Source organism: Mobula hypostoma, chromosome 18 (genome assembly GCF_963921235.1).
Source record: "Mobula hypostoma chromosome 18, sMobHyp1.1, whole genome shotgun sequence".
Classification (NCBI taxonomy): domain Eukaryota; kingdom Metazoa; phylum Chordata; class Chondrichthyes; order Myliobatiformes; family Myliobatidae; genus Mobula; species Mobula hypostoma.
The window spans coordinates 21,100,501-21,126,203 of NC_086114.1; the positions used below are offsets into that span (position 1 = coordinate 21,100,501).

General features: G+C 40.3%; 1 protein-coding gene across 1 annotated transcript in view; it reads right to left on the reverse strand.

Moving 5' to 3' along the window:
• si:dkey-192p21.6 (uncharacterized protein LOC565246 homolog) overlaps positions 1-25,703 on the reverse strand; it is a 355,495-nt gene that overhangs the window by 251,084 nt on the left and 78,708 nt on the right. The window contains 1 exon segment of the mRNA XM_063070659.1: positions 2,639-2,708. Coding sequence (XP_062926729.1) covers positions 2,639-2,708 — 70 coding nt within the window.

Here is a 25,703-nt window from a genome sequence, read left to right on the forward strand (position 1 = left end):
CTTTACGAAACCTCACTGTTACGAAAGACCTACATTAGTTACCCGTTTTCGCTAACAGAAGATGTTTTCACTGTTATGAAGAAAGGCAGCGCACGACAAAAAAGCAGTGCGCGATAAAAAAATCAGCACACGTCCCGAGCAGCCACTTTCCCCCAGACTCGGAACTGCATTCTCTCCAGCATCGCTTAAACATGTGCCTGTGAGCAGCCGTTAGCAAGGTGAGTTCTAAGGTATCGGAAAAGCCTAAAAGAGCTCGTAAGGGTGTTACACTTAGCGTAAAACTAGACATAATTAAGCCTTTCGATTGTGGTGAACGAAGTAAGGACAAAGTGAGTTTGGCTTGTGGAAGTTGACGAAGATGATGTTGAAGAGGTTTTGGCATCCCATAACCAAGAACTGGTAGATGAAGAGCTGATGCAATTGGAAGAGGAAAAGATAATAATCAAAACTGAATTCAGTAGCGAAAGTGAAATCGTCCAGGAACTGAACGTGAAGCAACTGCGTGGGATTTTCCCTGCAATGATAAAGTATGACTTTAATTTTGAAAGGGTACGTCGGTTTAGGGCATATTTGCAAGATGGTTTGAGTGCTTACAAAAAACTGTATGATAAAAAAAATGCGCGAGGCTAAGCAGTCAAGCAAGCCTTCCACATCAGCCACAGCAGACGACGAACCTCGACCTTCGACATCGAGGCGGGCAGTCATAGGAGAAGATGAGCTGCCTGCTCTAATGGAAATAGACGACGATGAGATGACACCTCAGTGTCCCACCAGCCCAACCCCCAGGCCGCGGAGAGATACCGATTCGCGGAGAATGCAGCGGTAGCCGGGAGGCACCCAGCACATCTTTAATAAAAAAGCCGAAATAAGCATGCTAATTAATTAGGTGCCGCCTGGCACGTAATTGTTGGCCCAGATTAGAGGCGATTGCCGATTGCGTCGCTTCTGATCTGGGCCGACATTTACATGCTGGGCGGCACCTAATTAATTAGCATTTTGATTTCGATTTTTTCTTAAAGATGTGCCGTGCACCTCCCGGCTACCGCTGTACCCCTGCATGCTTTGCGGATCAGTATCGGTTCACTGCCCGGAGGGTGGGGGCCACTGCACCACCCAAACTCCGACGACTCAGCCTAAAATACCATCATCAGTGTGCTCGATGTCTTCCCGATTCCGGTAAGTCAAACTACACTGTACATACATTATTTCTACTTTGTATAGGCTGTGTATTTTTACGTGTTATTTGGTATGATTTGGCAGCTTCATAGCTTAAAGGTTACTGGAGAGAGACTGTTTTTGCCAGCAGCGCTTGCGTGAGATTTTCTGCCGAGAGTGCCTGCGTGAAGTTTTCGCTACAGGGAACCGAGCCAGCAATGATTGTGGAAAAGTATTTCTACTTTATATAGGCTGTGTATTTATCATATCATTCCTGCTTTTACTATATGTTACTGTTATTTTAGGTTTTATGTGTTATTTGGCATGATTTGGTAGGTTATTTTTGGGTCTGCGAACACTCACAAAATTTTCCCATATAAATACATGGTAATTGCTTCTTCGCTTTACGACATTCCGGCTTACGAACCGTTTCATAGGAACGCTGTACCTTCGGATGGCGGGGGAAACCTGTATCAAGACTTTATAAAGCACTGGTGAGGCCTCAGTTGAGGTGCTGTGAGCAGTTTTAGGCCCCTTATCTTAGAAAGGATGTGCTGAAACTGAAGAGGGTTCAAAGGAGGGTCACGAAAATAATTCCAGGATTGAACGACTTGTCATGTGAAGAGCATTTGATGGCTCTGGGCCTATATTCACTAGAATTCAGAAGAATGAGAAGTGACCTAATTGAAACCTATCGAATGTTGAAAGGCCTTGATAGAGTAAATGTGGAGAGATTATTTCCTATTGTGGGAGAATCTAAGACTGGATGGACACTGCCTCAGAATTGAGGTGTATCCTTTTAGAACAGAGATGAGGAGGAATTTCTTTAGCCAGAGAGTGGTGAATCTGTGAAATTCATTGCCACAAGAAGCTGTGGAGGCCAAATCTTTATGTATATTTAAGGTAGAGGTTGAGAGATTCTTAATTTGTCAAGGCATGAAGGGATACAGGAGGAAGGCAGGAGATTGGTGCTGAGAGGGAAAATGGATCAGCCATGATAGAATGGCGGAGCGGGCTTGATGGGCCAAAAAGCCTAATCCTGCTCCTATATTTTATGGTCTTATGTTACCTTACCTTATTCTCTCCTTGTAGCTGCATCTAGTATACTCTAAGGTTGATGAATACCATTCTAATCCACTGTTTTGAGTTTAATAGTTAACATGTAAGCTTTGTTTCTCTCATGAGCTATTCTGTTAGGTTTTTCTGGGGTAGTGGTCCACATTCCCCAACAGAAATATTGAAAGCAACCTTGTCCCTCAACCTCACTTAGAACTTCCACATCAGTCACAGTTGCGCTATTAAGCTTTGGTAAGGTAGCTTCAGAAATCAACTTCTGCATACCGCTTGATTTGCAAACTAAAATGCCTAATTTGCAAACTTTACAATACCATCATAGGTCATTGAATTGTCCAGCACTCATGGCTGCTGCTGCAGTATTTATAATTCTAAATATGTTTAATCTCTAAGGACAAAAAAGTGTTACCTGTACACATAACATCCTGCTACATGAATAAAAATCAGTCCAATCATGACAATAACTGCAACAGCAATAGCTGTGGATGAGAAAGGAAGAAAATGTCAATTTCTTTAGTGATGACTGCAATAGTCATTTTAATTAACTGTCAAGAATTCAACAGTTGGGCACTGTTAGAAATATTGGAACATATATAGGCCATTCAACCTCTCCAGCTTATAGTACGAAATAATATTCTGGCTGGTCTGGGATTTAACTTAATTTCCTTCTCAACCCCCATCCTTTACCATACCCCTGAATACCTTGTCTAACAAAGTCTTCGTATTAACATGGCCTGGTATCAACTGAGAGTCTCAGAAGAGTGTTCAAAGATTCTACCAATGCCACATGTAGGGGTGTTTCCTACAAGTCCTGGTTTTAATCTTCAGACTATGTCCCTTAGATCAGACATTCCCAGTCAGTGGAAATAGTTTATCACCCTATTTCCTTTTGAACTTATAACGTAAGTTGAAACAGGAGTAGGTCTTTCGAGTTCTTCCATCGCTAACCTCAGTCCCAGTTCAGCGCTTCCCACACTCAACCACCCTTCCCTTCCATCACCTGATTTCCAAACAGACTATGAGCCCACTAATAACACAATTCCATTTCTTTGCACTATATTTACTTTGTAATTTATCGTAATTTTATGTCTTTGCACTGTACTGCTGCTGCAAAACAACAAATTTCATATCATATAATTCAGTGTAAATGAAGCTGGCTCTGATTCTGAATAACCTGCAATGACCCTTATCTCTTGATTCCTGTTATATATATTGATCTTTGTATTAAATATACAGAGATCACTCAAATCACCACTCAATCTAAATTCCAAGAACACAACCATAATTTATAATATCTCCGAGGAATTAATTATTACAATCCAGTTATCTATCCTGTAATTCTACCCTGTATGATATTGCAAGAGCATTCAAAAGAGTGCTTCAGTGGGAGTTCTGCTCTATTGTTTCTTCATTCAGCTGATACAAAGAGAATACTCTGTAGCCTTTACTCAAATGCTTCAAATCTTACAATCCAAATACCAACACTCCTTCCCACTTCATAGCTACTGCTAAAACCATTGCTTCTTTTCCAAATTTTCAGCTTTTATTTTACTTAGCTACCAAAGACATGAATATACACTCAGGAGCTACTTTATTCGGAACAGGAGATACCAAATAAAGTGGCCAGAGTGTATTTCTGCATCCTCATGGTCTTCTGCTGCTGTTAAGGTTTGATGTACTGTACGCTCTTCTGCACACCACTGTTGCAATGTGTGGTTACTTGAGTTGCTGTCGCCTTCCAGACGGCTTGAACCAGTCTGGCCATTCTCCTCTGACCTCTCTCATTAAGAAGGCATTTTCACCCGCAGAACTAATGCTCACTGGATGTTTTTTTTATGTTTTTCGCACCATTCTCTGGAAACTCTAGAGACAATATTGTGTGAAAATCCCAGGAGCTCTGAAATACTCAAACCACCTCATCTGACAGCAACAATTATTTCACAGTCAAAGTCACATAGATCACATTTCTTCCCCATTGCAATGTTTGGTCTGAACCTCTTGACCATGTCTGCATGCTTTTATGCATTGAGTTGCTGCCACGTGACTGGCTGATTAGATATTTGCATTAACAAGCAGATACGAGGGGTGATTGATAAGTTTGTGGCCTAAGGTAGAAGGAGTCAATTTTAGAAAACCTAACACATTTATTTTTCAGCATAGTCCCCTTCTACATTTACACACTTAGTCCAGTAGTCATGGAGCATACGGATCCCTTCTTTGTAGAAGTTGGCATCTTGGACCTCCAGAAAGTGGTCCACAGCAGGGGTGATTGATAAGTTTGTGGCCTAAGGTAGAAGGAGATGAGTTATTAACTTCAAACTTTCTGCATTTTCACTCAAAGAGTTGAACTGCACGTGCACGTAACTAGAGCTGTATAACTCATCTCCTTTTACCTTGGGCCATGAACTTATCAATGACCTCTGCTGTGGACCACTTTCTGGAGGTCCAAGACATCAACTTCTACAAAGAAAAGATCCATATGCTCTACAACTGCTGGACTAAATGTGTAAATGTAGGAGGGGGCTATGTTGAAAAATAAATGTGCTAGGTTTTCTAAAATTGACTCCTTCTACCTTAGGCCACAAACTTATCAATCACCTCTCGTATACCTAATAAAATGGCTACTGAGTATATGAAGTCAATGGAAAATGTCAAATGTTATGGGAGGCTAAAAGTGTTCCAATAATAGTCGAAGTTCTGTGAGCTAAAAGAAAGGAGGAATTTATCATTGGAGAAGAGGAACTGAGCAAATTAATGTGACGACAGCCTGACAAGTCCCCTGGTTCATATAGCCTTCTTCCTTGGATATTAAAATAAAGGCTGCAGAGGAAATGATTATATTAGTTATAACCTTCCAAAATTCCCCTGATTCTGGAAGGAAGCATTTAACCATTAATATATTACATCCATTCATGAAAGCAGAGACAGAAAGCAGGAAACTACAGAACAATGAGCCCAACATTTGTCATCAGGGAAATGCTGGAATGTATTATTAAAGAAATATCAGCAGAACACAGCAAGTCATAGTACAACCAAGCAAATTCAACATAGTTTTATAAAAGGCAAAATATTTAGAAAATTTATTAAAATTTGTTGAAAGTGTGTAGCAAGCAGAGTGGATGAAGGGAAACTGATTTATGTGGTGCATTTGGATCTTCAGAAGGCATTTGATAAGAAGGTACAGTGCAAGGTCATTGTGAGTGACATGTTAAAGTGCTCAAATGACTGACTAACAAGACAGAGATTCAGGCTAAATTATCCATTATGAATTTGGTAATCTATACATGCCACAGTGATCAGTGCTGGGCCCTCAATTATTTGCAATCTATACTAATTCACAACTACCATTGGCAGGAGGTGCAGAAGCCTGAAGTTCCACACAAACCATTTGCCACAATCCTAAATGCCACAGCTTAGCAACACTGTGATGACTTAGTACAAAAATGGACTCCTAATTATGTTCTTTCTCAGGAAAATTGTATATGTTATATTTTCCTTGTGAAGTTGCTAGAAGTAAGTTTTACATTGTGCCTGTAATTACATATACTTGTGCATGTGATAATAAGCTTGAATTTTGACTTTGAATAATTTAGACGACGGAACCAAATGCATTACAGCTACATTTGCTGATGATACAAAATCAGGCAGTAATGCAAATTGTGACAAGGAAGTAAAGAGTCTACAAAGGGGTATAGATAGGTACAGGGAGTGAGCAAAAATTTCACAAATGGGCAGTAATGTGAAGGATTAGGAAGTTATGCATTTGGGTAGGAAGAGCAGAAATGCAGAATAGTTAGGCTGCAGAATGCCAAACTTCCTCACACACATAATACGTACATTTTTGTATAGTTGTAACAGAGTTAGGAAGGCAAATAGAATGTTTACCTATGTTGCAAAGTGGATGAAGTATAAAAACAAGGAAGTCCTGCTACAGTTATACAGGAATATTGGTGAGACCTCAAATGTAGCGGCGCTTATAGCTTTAATCTCTTTATTTAAGGATGGATTTAATTGTGATGAACGTAGTTCATAGAAGGTTTATTCTCAGGATTAAGGATTTATCTTATGAGGAGAGATTGTGCAGGTTAAAGCAGTACTTGTTGGAATTTAAAAGAATGAAACATGATCTTATTGAAATTAGCATGATCTTATTGAAATGTTTAAGAATCTGAGGAGGATTGTAAAAGTAGATGCAGGAGAATGTTGCCACTTATGAGAATATTATAAAAAGGGCACAGTTTCGGAATAAGAAGTCTTCCATTTAAAAATCCTCAAACCTCTCAAATGAAAAAATGTCAAAATCAGAGTTGAAACAGAACTTCTTTGGTCAGAAAGTCATGAATCTTTATAACTCTCTACCTACAGAACTGTAAAGGTAGTGTCAATGAAATATATTTAAGGCCAAGATAGGCAGATGTTTGTTCCGTCAGAGTGTCACCATTTATGGGACCTCCACCCTCCCTCCACACACCCCACCACCACTGCTTCATAATTTCCTGTCAGGGTTGCCTTATGTACAAACACTCCTGTGCCTAGTATCATCCGGAGGGTTCCTGTATTGTGGAAGACGTCCTGCCTCGTCCCTGTGCCGAAGACGCCATGCCCCAGCGGCCTCAATGACTACAGACCAGTGGCATTGACCTCCCACATCATGAAGACCCTGGAGAGACTTGATCTGGAGCTGCTCCGGTCTATGGTCAGGCCACACTTAGATCCCCTCCAGTTCGCCTACCAGCCCCGACTAGGAGTTGAGGATGCCATCATCTTCCTGCTGAACCGTGTCTATGCCCACCTGGACAAGCCAGCGAGCACTGTGAGGGTCATGTTTTTTGACTTCTCCAGTGCGTTCAACACCATCCGCCCTGCTCTGCTGGCGGAGAAGCTGACAGCGATGCAGGTGGATGCTTCCCAGGTATCATGGATTCTTGATTACCTGACTGGCAGACCACAGTACGTGTGCTTGCAACACTGTGTGTCCGACAGAGTGATCAGCAGCACTGGGGCTCCATAGGGGACTGTCTTGTCTCCCTTTCTCTTCACCATTTACACCTCGGACTTCAACTACTGCACAGAGTCTTGTCATCTTCAGAAGTTTTCTGATGACTCTGCCATAGTTGGATGCATCAGCAAGGGAGATGAGGCTGAGTACAGGGCTACGGTAGGAAACTTTGTCACATGGTGTGAGCAGAATTATCTGCAGCTTAATGTGATAAAGACTAAGGAGCTGGTGGTAGACCTGAGGTGACCCCTGTTTCCATCCAGGGGGTCAGTGTGGACATGGTGGAGGATTACAAATACCTGGGGATACGAATTGACAATAAACTGGACTGGTCAAAGAACACTGAGGCTGTCTACAAGAAGGGTCAGAGCCGTCTCTATTTCCTGAGAAGACTGAGGTCCTTTAACATCTGCCGGACGATGCTGAGGATGTTCCACGAGTCTGTGGTGGCCAGTGCTATCATGTTTGCTGTTGTGTGCTGGGGCAGCAGGCTGAGGGTGGCAGACACCAACAGAATCAACAAACTCATTCGTAAGGCCAGTGATGTTATGGGGATGGAACTGGACTCTCTCACGGTGGTGTCTGAAAAGAGGATGCTAAGTTGCATGCCATCTTGGTGAATGTCTCCCATCCACTACATAATGTACTGGTTGGGCACAGGAGTACATTCAGCCAGAGACTCATTCCACCGAGATGCAGCACTGAGCGTCATAGGAAGTCATTCCTGCCTGTGGCCATCAAACTTTACAACTCTTCCCTTGGAGGGTCAGACACCCTGAGCCAATAGGCTGGTCCTGGACTTATTTCATAATTTACTGGCATAATTTACATATTACTATTTAATTATTTATGGTTCTATTACTATTTATTATTATGGAGCAACAGTAATGAAAACCAATTTCCCCCGGGATTAATAAAGTATGACTATGACTATGACTATACAATCAACCTGTATTTAGGCTGTCTGATGTAGTTATATTTATTATGATTTTTTATTATTGCGTTATTTATCTTATTGCGCTGTTTTTTTTGTGCTGCATCAGATCCAGAGTATTAATTATTTTGTTCTTGTTTACACTTGTGTCCCGAAAATAACATTAAACCATCTGGAATCTTGACAGTAGGCAGGAAACAGCAGATCGGCCATGATCCAATTGAATGGAGGAGCCCATACGAGGGGCATAGTTGTTCCTAGTTCTGGCATTTTTATTTTTTGATACACACTTTTTTAAGCTGGTCATCAAATCAAACTTTTCTGATGCTTAAACTTTTACTTATCTCCTGGCTCTTTTAGACTCGATTGGATACTTGAAATATTCTGCCTGTCACTGATTTCATTTAGGCACACAATTACCCAAGCAGAAGTGTAATTATATTTTTGTACTGATCTTTCCCAACATATCATTATGAAATGAATAAGAAAGACAAACAAAGACTGTTGGATTAAAGTCAATGACCTTAATGTTGCTTTACAAAGTAGCAATCAAACTTTGGCTTCCAACTGCAATTTAACAAAACTTTGCTATAATTTTACCGATTTAGCAAGCAATGAGTTCAATCCAGCTAGAAGACTAAAATGGTTTAACCCCCAACTCCTGAGACTTGCAAAGGATGTGGGCCTGGCAACTTGATGCTCAAGAATGGGCAATCTCCCAAAACTTTAAAATATCTAGCCTAATTTACCAAGTGACACCTTCCGTCTCTCTTCACTCCAAACACCAACAAATGTTTAAGTCATTTGATATGGATTGTTAAATTATTTAAGTAATAATTTCAATCTATAAAAATGAAAGCTTCTGCATTATTTTGGCTCCAGAATGTATACTGTATTATGTTGTCAACATAACTTCTCAATTTAATCAGAGCTAATGCCAGATAACAATATCATGCTTGTCAGATGTTTTGAGTATTATTGGAAGAGCTTAAGGAAGCTGACTCTACATCAAACATATACAGTCAGCCAAGGTATTGGTCTACAATTTTCAGCATTGTCACGGACAGTACCAGATAATTCATAAGAGCAAAAAGCAACGCAGATGACGAAAGTCCAGAATAAAAACGGAAAATACTAGAAGTAATCAGCATGCTTGGCGGTAACCTAGAAGAGAGAAAAACAGAGTGACCGTTTCAGGCTGGTGTCCTTTCATCAAATCTTCAAGACTTAACATCAATTCCGATTTAAGTCATCAGTTCTGATGATAGGCCATCAATCTAAAAGATTAACTCTGTTTCTCTCTCCACTGTTATTGCTTGACCTGTGAGTATTTCCAGGATTTTCTGTTTCCACTCCTGATAGCTCATAATTGGTCTTAGGTGGAAGGAAGGTGTTAAACAGAATCTCCTTTCCATGATATAAGAAAGATATTGTTGAATACAGAACCTTCCAAATGCCTGACATCTACCAACAGAAAAAACAAAGGCAGTAAAAGCATGGAACACCACCATTTGGACATGGTCTTCCAGGCCATGAGTTTTTCCTGTTCCTTCATCATTATTGAGGCAAAATCCTGGACGATCTCCTTAACAAGATTGCGGTCATACTTACACCTTAAGAACTGCAGCAGATGAAGACATTTTGCCATTGCTTTCTCAAGGGTAACAAGGGATGAGCAATTAAATGCTAGTTCAGACTGCAAAGCCCGCACCCTTTAAATTAATAGATTTTTAAAATTTCTCTTCTTACCAAAGCCACATTATGTCTGAGCACAATTTGTTGGTGACTCTCACTATCTATTATGTATATGGATATACTGTATTGTGCAAAAGTTTTAGGCACCTATATATAGCTAGGGTACCTAAGACTTTTGCACAGTAATGCAGTAATTTTATGTATTGCACTGTGCTAAACCCACAAGAAAACAAATTTCATGATATATGTGAGTGATGATAAACCTGATTCTGATATGGGTCTCTGTTGTGGACTGAGAGCGGGAAGGGGGCAGGGAGAGGAGAATCATGGTTAGGGAAAGGAGAAGGGAGAAGGGAGGGAGCAGGAAACACCGGAGAGATATTACATAATGATCAATAAATCAATTGTTTGGAAAAAAATTACCCTGCCTGGTGTCTCAGGGCTGGGTGTGTCTGCACCCACACCAACCCCACCACGGCACTCCTTTTCTGCCACCTGTTCCCCGTGTGCTCCACCCTCGTCAATCCCAACATCTTTTGCTCCCACCAGATTTACAAACTCACTATCCACTCACATTGATAAATACAGTATTATACAAAAGTCTTAGGCACCCTAGCTCTCTCTATATAAATGTGCCCAAGATCCTTTTACAATACTGTAGATAGTGTGGTGAGTAATTATACCTCTTGGTCAGAAAGCTCTAAATTTCTGCCCCACACTTGTAAAGGAGCTCATAATCTTGGAATAATTTTAAAATACACCATAAAGGTACAGCTGTATTTCCAGGGGTGTTGGGCTTTAAAATGAAGTCTGGATAAATGTTAAATTTTCATGTGATTATTGGACAAGTACAGGGATATGAACCAGTCAGAAATGATATTCTTCAGTCAAACAAATTAAGATAAAATTAAGTGAGCATTCATCTATTCCGTACATAGTTCACACTGATATCCAGAACATGGTTTCCAGATAGTATTTAGAAAAGTTCTATTCAAAAGGTTCAAAGGAATATCTAAACAAGCCTGATGCATTTTGGAAACAAGTCCTGTGGACTGATGAAGTTAAAATAGAACTTTTTGGCCGCAATGAGCAAAGGTATGTTTGGAGAAAAAAGGGTGCAGAATTTCATGAAAACAACCCCTCTCCAACTGTTAACCACAGGGCTGGATCAACCATGCTTTGGGCTTGTGTTGCAGCTAGTGGCACAGGGAACATTTCACTGGTAGAGGGAAGAATGAATTCAATTAAATACCAGCAAATTCTGGAAGTAAACATCACACCATCTGTAAAAAAGCCAAAGATGAAAAGAGGATGGCTTCTACAACAGGATAATGATCCTAAACACACCTCAAAATCCACAACGGACTACCTCAAGAGGCGCAAGCTGAAGGTTTTGCCATGGTCCTCACAGTCCCCTGACCTAAACATCATTGAGAATCTGTGGATAGACCTCAAAAGAGCAGTGCATGCAAGACAGCCCAAGAATCTCACAGAACTAGAAGCCTTTTGCAAGGAAGAATGGGTGAAAATCCCCCAAACAAGAACTGAAAGCTGGCTACAAAAGGCATTGACAAGCTGTGATACTTGCCAGAGGGGGTGTTACTAAGTACTGCCATGCAGGGTGCCCAAACTTTTGTTTCAGGCCCTTCTCTTTTTTTGTTATTTTGAAACTGTAAAAGATGGAAATAAAAATGTTTTCTTGCTTAAAATATTAAATAAATGTGTCATCTTTAACTCTAACTTTATGCCTTTTGGAAATCAGTACATCTTTTACTCGCTTAGTTATTCACAGTAACAGAAATTTTGGCCGGGGTGCCCAAACTTTTGCATGCCACTGTAAGTATGCTGTAATGTTATGAATTGAACGTAAATATTGTCGGCCCTCACAAATAGCAATGAGATAACAATCAGCTAAGTAGTTGCCTGAAAGATAAATTCACATTAGAAATTTTCAAAACCCTAACAATGTAAACATACTATTTTCTTTACGACCCAATATGATTCAAATGCTCTAGCATCTCTGTTTCTTTAAAACTAGTTTTACAACCACAATGACAGTATATGGTTGTCATTGAATTGATTTACTTTCCATTGAAGGAATGTAATAGACCCCAACACGCGATCAGGGAGTTGTAACTCGCAGCACATCAGCCAGCCGACACTGTTTATTGATCAGAAAACAGATTGTGTTCATGATATTGCAATAAGATATTTTAATTACTGCTGTACATCGCACCCCGACCTTCAGTCCATTAGCACACAATTAACCTACATGCATGACTTTAGAGGAGTGGAAGCCTTAACTAGTCTGCCTTGTAATTGTATCAACATTATCAATACCAAAAATCCATAGCCAATAGTCATAGACTCTTACAGGAATGCTTTCAAAATGTTTCCAGCTTAGCTTGTCAAGTGATCTTACTTATCCAAATCTCTCAAATGTCATTAACTCAACATTGTATACCAAACTCTTATTGTAATAGTCAGGCATTTAATCCTGATTTATACTTCTGCGTTAATTCGACGCCGTAACCTACACAAGTGACATACATACGTTGTGAGCATTTATACTTGTGTGTTGGTGTGCCTGCGTCGCTCTGCAATTCAGGCACATCACGCATGCGCACACACCTGCCCATGCAAGGCTTCATGATCATGGTAGTCTTTCTCGGGGTAAACAAGTTTAAAGCGAGCGTCGTTTTTCGTAAAAGCAAAATGTGTCCTCCATAATTTCGGAGGTCTGTAAAGCTTTATGGAAAGCATTGCAGCTGGAGTTCCTTCCCTGCCCTTCAGTCGGCCAATGGGAAACTATTGCACCGCAGGAGGAAATACGAAGCTCCCAGGCGGACCAATCACTGTTGTTGCGTTCTGTGTCGCCGTGACGCGCAGTTACATTTTGGGAGAGGTACGCGTCAGGCTCTGGCATAGGGATCCACGTCGGCTCGGCGTAGGGTTTGTAGCAACGCAGTACTTACAGCGTCGCATTGACGCAGAAGTATAAATCAGGCTTAAGGTGGCAGGATTTTGTAGTCAAAAGGAACTACCTTTGTTATGCACATTAAGTTCATATCAGATAGATATCCAATTGGGAAAGAGATTGAAGATTGGACGTATATGATTAGAATGAGCAGATTGAATTCATCAAGTTCAGGGACAGGAGCACACAATACAGCAACATTTATACCTATCGCATCCTGTGTAGGCATTGAGGATACTAGTAGTATAGTAGCAAAGAGCAGCTCTACTGCTACCCGTCACTACACCGACCTGGGAAGGTGCCTAAACCAAACTCTGTCAGAGAATAGCCTAACTTTGTAATATATCCTTCTTTACAATTTAATGGGAAGGAAACTTACATTAGAGCAATATTTTATCATGTAGTTACAAAACATAGTAAATGAACTTGCACTGCTACTTATTCCAAGCAATTGTTTTCTATTTAAAATATGAATAATTTATTATTTGAATAATCAACAGCAAAGAAAAACTAACAAGGAATATAATTTTGAAATAATCAATCTTAGTTAATTAGAATATATAAGGTATTTGGTAAGGGATACTCGTCTGAATAACTTGAGCTAGCTAGGTACACAGGTAGGTAGATAGAGGTAATTATTGTATTTACTGTCTTTTAGTAGGTATAATAATGAGGGTCAATGAAGGAAGTTCATTTGATGTCACATCTAATTTATGGCTAACAGGAGAGGGCACAGTTTTAAGGTGCTTGGAAGTAGGTACAGAGGAGATGTCAGGGGTAAGTTTTTTACGCAGAGAGTGGCGAGTGCATGGAATGGGCTGCTGGCAATGGTGGTGGAGGTGGATATGATAGGGTCTTTTAAGAGACTCCTGGACAGGTACATGGGGCTTAGGAAAATAGAGGGCTATGGGTAACTCTAGGTAATTACTAAAGGTCATGTTCGGCACAGCATTGTGGGCCAAAGGGCCTGTATTGTGCTGTAGCTTCTCTATGTTTCTATGTTTCTATCTAAACTAATCATTGCAAGGTTTTTGACAAAATCCTGCATGGCAGACTGCATACAAGGTAGAATGACAAATGGGATTCAAAATTTGTTCAGCAACAGATAACAAAGGATAATGAAAGCAGAAAAATGATGGGAACACTCAGCAGGTCAGGTAGCATCTGCGAAAAGAGAAAAATAGAGTTAAAGTTTCAACTCCAAAACCATTTGTTAGGACATAAATCCCAGATCTGCTGAGTATATCAAGCATTATCTGTTCCTTATTTCAGATTCCCAGCATTTGCATTTTAATTATTAGCAAAGGACATTGGTTGATGAGTATTTTTATGAATGGAGGCTGATTACAAGTAATCAGGAACACCTTGATAGTTGCTCTTTATAATTATTTAGACTAAAGGTAAGAGGTATGACAAAGAAGCTTGCAGATGGCATATAAAAACTGAGCATGTGGTTGAGAATAGGAAGTTACAGATGGTCTGATCAGTTGGATCGAAAAGCGGCAATTGTGAATTAGTCCAGAGAGATGTAAGGTATTGTAAACACAAGAGATCTGCAAATGCTGGAAATCCTGAATAATACATGCAAAATGCTGGAGGGATGTGGAAGGTCTGGCATATTCTATGGAAAGGAATAAAGAGTTGAAGTTACGAATCAAGATCCTTCATCAGTAAGGTATGGTATTTGGGAATGTGCAATAGGAGAAGGGATTATGCAATTAATGGGAAAATATTGAGTGATGTGGAGGAACAGAGGAACCTTGGAATGCACTTGCAAACAACCTGAGAGGTAGTAGAATAGATCAATATTAGTTAAAAAACAATAAGGATGCTTTCATTTATTAGCCAAGGCAGGGAATATAAAGATGATACCACTATTGTTGTACAAACAGCAGTTAAATTACAGGTTGTGCTCGGCATGCATACCTGGTCAAATTACAGGAAGGATGTAATAGCATTGGAAAGAGCGCAGAGAATTGTGAAGATGCAAGGCTAGAAAATTATAGCAATGAAGAAAGACAGAACTGAGGTGCGTAGGTTTATGATGGACTTGGACAGAGTAAGGAGCAAGGGATTGTCAACAAGGCGCATTACGTTTCAAGTTCAAGTTCAGGTTTAATTATCATTCAACCATATATGAATATAGCCAAATGAAACAATGTTCTTCTGAGGCCAAGGTGCAAAATGCATTACCAATAGCACACAGCACAGAGCACATATGGTTACGATAGCAAAAAAACACACAAGACATAATATAAGACCATAAGACCATAAGACAAAGGAGCAGAAGTCGGCCATTCGGCCCATTGAGTCTGCTCCGCCATTTTATCATGAGCTGATCGATTCTCCCATTTAGTCCCACTCCTCCGCCTTCTCACCATAACCTTTGATGCCCTGGCTACTCAGATACCTATGAATCTCTGCCTTAAATACATCCAATGACTTGGCCTCCACTGCCACCTGTGGCAACAAATTCCATAGATTCACCACCCTCTGGCTAAAAAAATTTCTTCACACTTCTGTTCTGAATGAGCGCCCTTCAATTCTTAAGTCATGCCCTCTCGTACTAGACTCCCCCATCATGGGAAACAACTTTGCCACATCCACTCTGTCCATGCCTTTCAACATTTGAAATGTTTCTATGAGGTCTCCCCTCATTCTTCTGAACTCCAGGGAATACAGTCCAAGAGCAGACAAATGTTCCTCATATGTTAACCCTCTCATTCCCGGAATCATTCTAGTGAATCTTCTCTGTACCCTCTCCAACGTCAGCACATCCTTTCTTAAATAAGGAGACCGAAACTGCCCACAGTACTCCAAGTGAGGTCTCACCAGCGCCTTATATAGCCTCAACATCACATCCCTGCTCCTATACTCTATTCCTCTAGAAATGAATGCCAACATTGCATTCGCCTTCTTCACCACCGACTCAACCTGGAGGTTAACCTTAAGGGTATCCTGTACGAGGACTCCCAAGTCCCGTTGCATCTCAGAACTTTGAATTCTCTCTCCATTTAAATAATAGTCTGCCCGTTTATTTCTTCCGCCAAAGTGCATAACCATACACTTTCTAACACTGTATTTCATTTGCCACTTCTTTGCCCATTCTTCCAATCTATCCAAGTCCCTCTGCAGACTCTCCGTTTCCTCAGCACTACCGGCCCCTCCACCTATCTTCGTATCGTCAGCAAACTTAGCCACAAAGCCATCTAGCCCAAGCCCAAGTCCGCCAGTGGTATAGATGTAGATTGATGATACATGAGATTTTGTCTCAATCCAACTTGTTCTTCTACCAAACAAACACTAGAGAGCAGCACTGAGCAAGTACAAGCCACCAACCTGTACAGATTCCAGCATGCCCACAGAGGTTTCTGCTCTGTCCCACACTGCCTCCTCAGGAACATGGTACTGCAGAATTATCCCATCAGCAGGTTGCTCGATAGTGATGGAGTTGGACTTATCATGTACCATTGTGTTAGCGCCAGAAATTGTTGCATACCTTTGTTGTGACAAGACAGCGTGGTGTGCGAGTGATTGTCTTGGACACTTGATTATGATTGGGCATTAGTAACATAGAATATTGCAAGTTTGGTTCACTAGTTCATTGGTGAGACTGACGGTGAAGGAGCGGAAATACCTCAGTTGGAGCAAGGACTAGGCCCTCGCCACAGAGTGTCCTGTTGCAGTCGCCCAGGGTAGAAGACACTGGAGGGCAGTGTAGGAGAGAGCAGAGCCCTCTGTGGGCACATTGGAATCCATACTGGGTTGGATGCTGCCCTTCCCGTTGGTGCTGCCCTCACTTGGTGAAAGAACAAGTTGGACCAGGAAAACTCACCGTCAATATACAGTCATGCTACTCAGGGACCTGGGCTATATTTTTTTTTGTGACTGTATGTTTTCATGCAATCGTAACTAGATGTGATATTTATGCTATGTGCTATATGCAGTGTGCTGTTTCCTATTGGTAAAGTGTTTTGTACATTGGCCCCTGAGAAACACTGTTTCATTTGACTATATTCATGTATGGTTGAACGATAGTTAAACTTGAGCTTGGAACAGTCCCTTCAGCCCATCTAGTCCATGCTGAACTATTATTCTACCTAGTCCCATCGACCCACACTTGGACTATAGCCTCTATGATCCTCCCATCCATGTATCTATCCAAATTTCTCTTAAATGTTGCATGTGAACCCGCATCCATCACTTTTACTGGAGCTTGTTCCACACTCACACCACCCTCTGAATGAAGAATTTCCCCCTTCAGGTTCCCATTAAATATTTCACCTTTCACCCTTAACCTATGACCACTAGTTCTAGTCTCAACCAGCCTCAGTGGCAAAAAAAGCCTGTTTATATTTACCCGATGTAAACCCCTCATCAAATCTCCCTCTATCAAATTTTGCCCCATTTTCCTACACTCCAGGAATAAAGTCCTAACCTGTTAACCTTTCCTTATAACTCAGGTCCTTTCTTTCCTTATTAATCTTTTTATTAATTTAAAAGGAAAATAAATACAAAAACAAGAGAATTATCTCAAATATATATATCAATAACAATACAAACAGAGATTGAGATAGATATTATCAAAATCATACATAGTCCCAGAAACATCTTTATAAATTTTCTCTGTACTTTTTCAAACTTATCAATATCTTTCCTGCAGGTAAGTGACCAAAATAGGTATGCATTTTAAAAATAAAATTTCCACAAGCAACTGTGAGGACAATTCAGATTTTTTAAGCATTAGTTTGGAAATCAGTGGGCTCAAAACAGGCACAGGACCTTTCCTGAATAAGGAAACTGTCAGCTTATAAATTCAACCAATTTTCACAGATATCCAGATACATATACAGGTCTTCTCATTGCACAATATTTACAGGGTCACAATAAATTAAAGTCTGATCCAGTGTGAAGACTCCTGATAGAAGAACAGATTGAAAAGTATTGAAAGTTGCTGGGTAATGATAGCCTGGGGAGGAGGACAGGAAGGAAAAAGACTACATAAAAATTGTCAACAAAGACTGTTATTCACTTCTAATCTTGTAGTTAATAAAATCTCTCCCATGGAAAAAGGTCAATGTGTGCTACGTCAGTTTCAATTTAACTCTCTCCTGTCCGGGATGGCTTGGTTGAAATGAGAAAAAAATATTCTGTTTATAGAAAATATGCACAGGTGTGCAGCAAAGTAGTGGTTCAGCTGCATATCTCCAGTCACGCAGGTTGAGCGCTGACCTCAGGTCCTGACTGTGGAGTTTGCACATTCTCACTGTGACTGCACGGGTTTCCCTCCCACATCTCAAGGCATCCTGGTGGGTTAACTGCTGACTGCAAGCAGTCCCTAGTAGGGGTGGATGGCAGAAGCATTTAAGGTCAAGCTAATTGTCATGCGAGAGAAAATAAGATTCAGAGGAATAAAAAAGGGAACAGGATTGATGGGAGTGAACTGACAACTGGCATTGATTCAATGGTTCTCCAATGCTGTGTGAAAATATGAATATTATTGAAATTGGATAGAGATATTATGACCAAATGAAAAAAAAGATTTTGATCGACTGTTGTTGACAACCAATTTTATCTTAATGGAGTTCCATATTAACTTGGCTCAGATAATAGCATATCCATCTCTGAGTCCTAAACAACACACACAAAATGTTGGAGAAACTCAGCAGGCCAGGCAGCATCTATGGAAAAGAGTAAACAGTTGACGTTTTGGTCTGAGATTCTTCATCAGGACTCCTAAATATCATAAATTTATGGCACTGGCTAAACATAATTCCAATGCCACATTTTGCCGATGACATCATTGTCATTGTCCAAATCAAAGGTGGTGATGAATCAGCACATAGGAGGGAGATTGAAAATCTAGCTGAATGGTTCCTCAAAAACCTTTTACTCAATGTCTGCAAGACCATGGAGCTGATTATTGACTTCAGGAGGAGGAAACTGGAGGTCCATGAGCCAGTCTTCATCAGGGGATCAGACTGGAGAGGGTCAGTACCTTTAACTTCCTTGGTGTTATTTCAGAGGACCTGTCCTGGGCCCAGCACATGAGTGCCATTATGAAGAAAGTACTACAGGTCCTCTACTTTCTAAGAAATTTGTTAAGATTCAGCATGTCATCTAAAACTTTGAGAAACTTCTATAGATGTGTGGTGGAGAGTATATTGACTGGCTGCATCACAGCACGGTATGGAAACACCAATATCCTTGAAATGAAAATCCTACAAAAAGTAGTGGATACAGCCCAGTCCATCACCGGGAAAGACCTCACCACAATTGAAAACATCTACGTGGAGTGCTGTTGCAGGAAAGCAGCAATCATCATCAGGAACCCCCACCACCCAGGTCATGTTCTCTTCTCGTTGCTGCCATCAAGAAGGTGGTACAGGAGGAGGAGGACTTACACCACCAGGTTCAGGTGCAGTTATTATCTCCTCAACCATCAGACTCTTGAACCAGGGGGATAACTTCACTCAACTTCACTTGCCCCATCACTGAACTGTTCCTGCAATCTATGGACGCCCTTTAAAAGACGCTTCATCTCATGTTCTCAATATTTATTACTTACTTATTTGTTATTATTATTAATTATTTTATTTCTTTCTTTTTGTTTTTGCACAGTTTGTTGTCTCTTGCACACTGGTTGTCTGGTCCAATTGGTGCAGTCTTTCATTGATTCTATTATGGTTATTGGATTTATTGAGTATGTCTGCAAGAAAATGAATCCCAGGGTTATATATAATGACATATATGTACTTTGATAATAAATTTACTTTAAACTTTGAAATTTGAGTCCCATGTCGGAAATGTGAGAAGATCTGGGGTAGTGCCTTCCCTCTGAATGGGCCAAGAAGCTGGCTGCCTGCCCCAGCAGTACCACAGTAAAGCTCCCAAAGTACCTTAAAGGAAAATTGAGAATTCTCCCAGTGTTTTGGCCAATTTTCCTCATTCAACTAATATCACCAAAGGTCAGTTCAGCTCATCATTCATCTCACTCTCTCTTGGATCTTGCCCTGGGGGTGTTGCCTGATTGCAAACACAATGTCACCTAAGTATAATTTATAATGGGTGAACAGCAAGCACTTGAGAGATAAGATTAAGGTGAGTTCCTTTTCTTTAATAAGAATGTGGAAATGATTAATATCGCAATATCTTAATACTTCAAGTGAAATTTTAAATAAGTAATCAAGGTTGAAAATAAAGACTCAAATCATTTTTCTGGAAATCAAACATCATTAGTGAAAAGCAGAAGATATCTGTAGGCCCATTATCTCTAATTGGAAATATACATGGCTGTAACCTAATTTGTAAATGCTGTGTTTTTGGTAGATTAGGAACACTGTATGTTTATTGCATTAGCAAATGACATTGACAAAGGAAGCTTGCCATCCCTCCAATGCACACTATATAAGATATCTCTTTTCAGCTTTGTTATGCAAGACATTTACTAGAAATTGAACTCAGTTTTGAGATGAAGATTTCATTCCCTGAGACCTTTTATCAGCCAGTGAATGAAATGGCATCATTGCCTACTCCAAACAGAAATGCAAAAATGCATCCCCTGAATATCATCTTTTCTTGAAAACCTATTTTCGGAATGAGATATTCCAGTGAATACGGTACTTCCTGAAGACCAAGTGAATGCTTGAAGCTATTCAAACTAAGAGAAGTAAGACCCAATCTCCATTTGCACTAAGCTAGCTAATCTGAGTCTATGCAATGATAGGAGTACCAAAGCTGTATATCATACACACAGGAGATTCTGTAGATGCTAGAAATACAGAGTAACACACATAAAATGCCAGAGGAACTCAGCAGGTCAGGCAGCATATATGGAATGGAATAAAGAGTTCAAGTCAAGTCACTTCTTATTGTCATTTTGACCATAAACTGCTGGTACAGTACACAGTAAAAACAAAACAACATTCCTCCAGGACCATGGTGCTACATGAAACAACACAAAACTACACTAGACTATGTGAGACAGCACAAGGCTACACTAGACTACGTAAGACAACACAAAAACTACACTAGACTACAGACCTGCACAGGACTACATAAAGTGCACAAAACAGTGCAGGGCAGTACAATAAATAATAAACAAGACAATAGGCACAGTAGAGGACAAATTACAATATAATAATAAATGATGTAGATGTCAGTCTAGACTCTGGGTATTAAGGAGTCTGATGGCTTGGGGGAAGAAACTGTTGCACAGCCTGGTCGGGAGAGCCCTTTGCCAGATGGCAGGAGGGAGAAGAGTTTGTGTGAGGGGTGCGTGGGGTCCTTCACAATGCTGTTAGCTTTGCGGGTGCAGCATGTGGTGTAAATGTCTGTAAAAGCGGGAAGAGAGACCCCGATGATCTTCTCAGCTGACCTCACTATCCGCTGCAGGGTCTTGCGATCCGAGACGGTGCAATTCCCAAACCAGGCAGTGATGCAGTTGATGTTTGGGGCCAAGGCACTTCATCAGGACTGGAAAGGAAGGGGGAAGAAGGGAGGGGAAGGAGTACAACCTAGAAGGTGATAAGTGAAGCCAGAGGAAGAGAAGGTAGGTGAGTGGGTGAGGGAGGATGACATGAGAAGTTGGAGGTGACAGGTGGAAAAGATAAAGGGCTGAAGAAGAAGGAACCTGATGGGAGAGGAAATTGAACAATGGGAGAAAGGGAATGAGGAGGGATACTAGAGGTTTGTGTTAGGCAAGTGGAGAGAAGAGATAAGAAGGGAGCGTGAATGGGGAATGGAAAAAGGGAAAGGAGAATAGAGAAGAAAAGATGAAAAGGCAAATTATTCAGCAGCCCTGGTGAATAACTCACACGTGGGCATTTTCTATTTGTTTTTAAGTAATGCTCTGTTAACTAAAAAGTCATTTCAATGATGATTAGTTGCTAATTTGAAAGCAATTTGGCGTCAAAAAGCTTCACCATGGAACCTTAACAAATTTAAAGTAACATGAGCCACAAATTTGGAAGTTTCCTTCCACTTGTGGAAGTACCTCGCCTACAGGAAGAGGGAAAGGAGAGAAACTGGCAAATATAAACACTGAAACTTCTTGTAATATAAAAGTACATAATATTTTGGTCATTATCTGAGTAAATTCAGCCAGTAACACTGTTCAATTCCTGCCACTCCTGTAAGGAGTTTGTACACTCTCCTCGTGACTACGTGGGTTTCCTCCAGATGCTCCAGCTTCCTCTCACACTCCAAAGATGTAGAAGTTAGGGTTAGTAAGTTGTGGGTATACTATTTTAGCGTCAAAAGCATGGTGAAACTTATAGGCTGACTCCAGCACATTCTCATCAAAAACAATGTATTATACTTTGACAAAGAAAACCTGTATCTTTATCTGTTGCTGTGATTTGGGGATTAATCTGAAAGTGGTAATAAGAAAACTCATTCAAGCAAGTCAACATGTTGCGATAAGATGAGAAGTCCTCTATGAGATCTTATTTGAATTTAGATGGACAATTAAGGTGATTTAAAGATTAACATATACCAGCTCTAATTAGAGTATAGTCCATTATTTCTGTGGCAACAATGATCAAAACTCTCACCCACATCATGGCAACATAAACTGGATTCACAACATTTGTTCTAAATCCATTCTTTCCATCTGTGTCAACACTTCTACAGAAAAATTAATTAAGTAATAATACAACGGAAGTTTCAGGCTGGCTGGTTGAAATGTTAGTGACTTTACATTAACAAACTATGGGACAAATGAACTCAATTACCCTAATTGCTGAATCATTCAAGCAAGATATTTCTCTGAAGAAGATCATAACTAAGCATTAATAGCCTTCTTTATAAGATGAGAGAACTGAACTTAAAACATAACTTCAAATCGATTTTTTTTTGGCTACAAGTCCCATCACAGAACTGTTGATCCATTTGAAGCCCCTTAACTCCTAGGGTTGGAAGTTGATGTCATTCCAGCACAATTTTCTGCCAGAAACATCCACTGAAACAGCTGATTAGGATCATATCATTTATTAGCATGTATCCTGAAAGAGCATTTTGACTGTTATGGCCTTCTAATTATTAATTTTACGTCAGTAAGCCAGTAGCAGTCTTACACTTTTGTTTTATTATTTCACCAATATCATCAAGTATTACAATTACCTGGGCAGCATTGATCGAACAATATGGGTGGTGATGTCTGGCAAAAGAAACGTAACAACCAATGCAATGATTACCAATTCCACAGAAACCTAATCCACAAATCACAGGTAAAAGGGATTTCCATTTATTGGCAAGACAATATACTTTTGAAAACTTGGTTTTGACAGCACCTTAAATAGAAGTAAAATGCCCCAAAGACCTTCAAAAAAAGCATCAGGCTTAAAAGAACGATTACAAGCCCAATGAAATTTTATTTTATGATAATCTTTTTCTCCTTCTGTACTTCATCACAGAAGAAACAAAGGAATAAACAAATATATTCAAACAAATTTGGACAAAGTTCAGATTTCTATTAATTATTAAATCTATTATCAAAGAAGAATAGTGAGCTTTTATCCAGAAAAAGGTCAGTGATTGGACGAAGTTCAAAGGCAAAAAGGCCTTACGTTGCAGTTTCTTGGATGATTTAGCACATCTTCAGTATCTAGGATTGAAATGATATTTGCTTTTAAAGTCCATTATTTCCATTATTCCCTGTGGTAACTTAATGCATCTTAAAGTTGAATGCTGGGGGCTCCCCGTTATGGCATGAAGTACCCAAGACAATTGAAATAGGAAAGTGGTCTAAGTGGTCTAAGCAAGGGCTCTGCTTATTGCTGATTAAGTTGGAAGATGACAGTGATGGATGACAGTCAGCTTCCCCAGTTTGACCAAACAGGGCACCTCACCAGGGATCAATTATTAAATATTGGCAAAGGCTTAAGTGCACAGACCACTGCATTTATCGGCATAGATTCAGCTGATTCACCTCCTGACACCTGAAAGCTTTTCCATCATCTACAAGGCACAAGTCAAGATTCTGCTGAAAGATCTCCACTTACCTGAAAGACCACAGTTTCAACAACACTTATGAAGTTTGGCACTATTAGGACAAAGCAGCTTGCTTATTAGGCACCCCACTCATCACCTAAGCATTCAATTCCTCCTCTACCAGTTCACATACAGATTCAGAAAGTATCAACTGAAAATGATTGCAACACACATCAAAGTTGCTGGTGAACGCAGCAGGCCAAGCAGCATCTCTAGGAAGAGGTACAGTTGCTGGAAATTCAAGTAACACACATCAAAGTTGCTGGTGCTGGAAATTCAAGCAACACACATCAAAATTGCTGGTTGGATTTGCAGTTTATTGCCTAGGCTCATTTGTATGACCTTAAATAATACATGCAGATTCCTCTCTCAACACCCTAACTTGGAAATAATAATTGCCCTTTCCTTATCATTATCAAGTGAATCCTGTAACTCCCAACCCAACTTCACTGTGGGAGTACTTTCACTAGACGGACCTTGGCAGTTCAAGAAGACAGTTTATCAACACTGTCCTGGGGCTAGTTAGAGATGGACAATAAATGGTGCCATTGCCATCATTATCACAAAACGTGAAATGAAATGGAATGTTGCATAAGAAGTAACTGCACAAACTAGACCTGAAACTTTGTTTCTCTCTCTCTCTCCTCATACACTGCCTGAGTTATTAAGCATTTCTGGCAATTTTTTTAGCTGTACTTTTGAACCCAGGTTACAATGTGTTTTTTAAGGAATTAACCTTTGGGTAGAGTAATTGGATAGTATAAATATGGTACTGTAAATAATAGGATAAGTAGAGAGAAAATGTTTTGGTTCATTGGAAAAATAATCTAAAAATCAGTCAGGCTCTTTAGGACTACAATAGAAAGCATACAGAGGAACAACTCATATCCTGTCTGGGTAGCCTCCAATCTAGTGGCATGAACATGAATTTCCCCAACTTCTGGTAATCCCCCACCCTCTCTCTCTTTTTTCATTCACTTTTTGGACTCCCCTCTTACCCCCTCTCTTCTCCACACCTACCCATGACCTCCCTCTGGTGCCCTTCCTCCATTCCTTTCTCCCATGGTCCACTCTCCTCTCCTATCAGATTCCTTCTTCTTCAGCCCTTTACTCATCCACCTAACACCTCCCAGCTTCTCACTTCGTCCCCCTCCCCCACCCACCACCTTCCCCCTCACCTGGTCTCACCTGTCACTTAACAACTTGTACTCACTCTCCTCCCCCCACCTTCTTAGTCGGTTTCTTCCTTTCCAGTTGTGATAAAGGGTCTTAGCCCAAAACATCGACTGTTTATTCCCCTCCACAGATGTTGCCTGATTTGCTGTGTTCCTCCAGCATTTTGCGTTTGTTGCAGAGGATGGAATTTCATATTTTGTTCTGCAAGGTGCAAGGTGGAACTACTTATTAGTTTCAAGCCAGAGAATGACAAATTTTTGTTAGACAAATATTAAACAAAGCTTCCAGAATTAAGTCACTATTGTAGGGAACAGCTACAAAAAGCTTTATTACACCTGTTCCAATGAACACACATGATATGTAGACTACAACTTAGACCACAGATACCCAACCTTTAACAAATCATCTCAAAATATTGAGGGACTTCCTGGTGCATCTAGTAAGTTTGGTGCCCCAACAGCACCAACAATGCCCAGACTCAGTGACTGTTAGGACAGGAACATTATTCACAACTGCCCTTCAGCCCATAGTGGTCTAAGTTTTCTCAAACCAGTACAGTAGTGAGGGAGTACGGCACCATAAGTAGAAGAATCCTGTTGATAAAATCAAGGCCACTGCTATCTGAACAATTACCTGACATCAATCAATATCGCATCAAAGCATATCGATCTGTATTTATTACAGTGCAATACAGATATTTA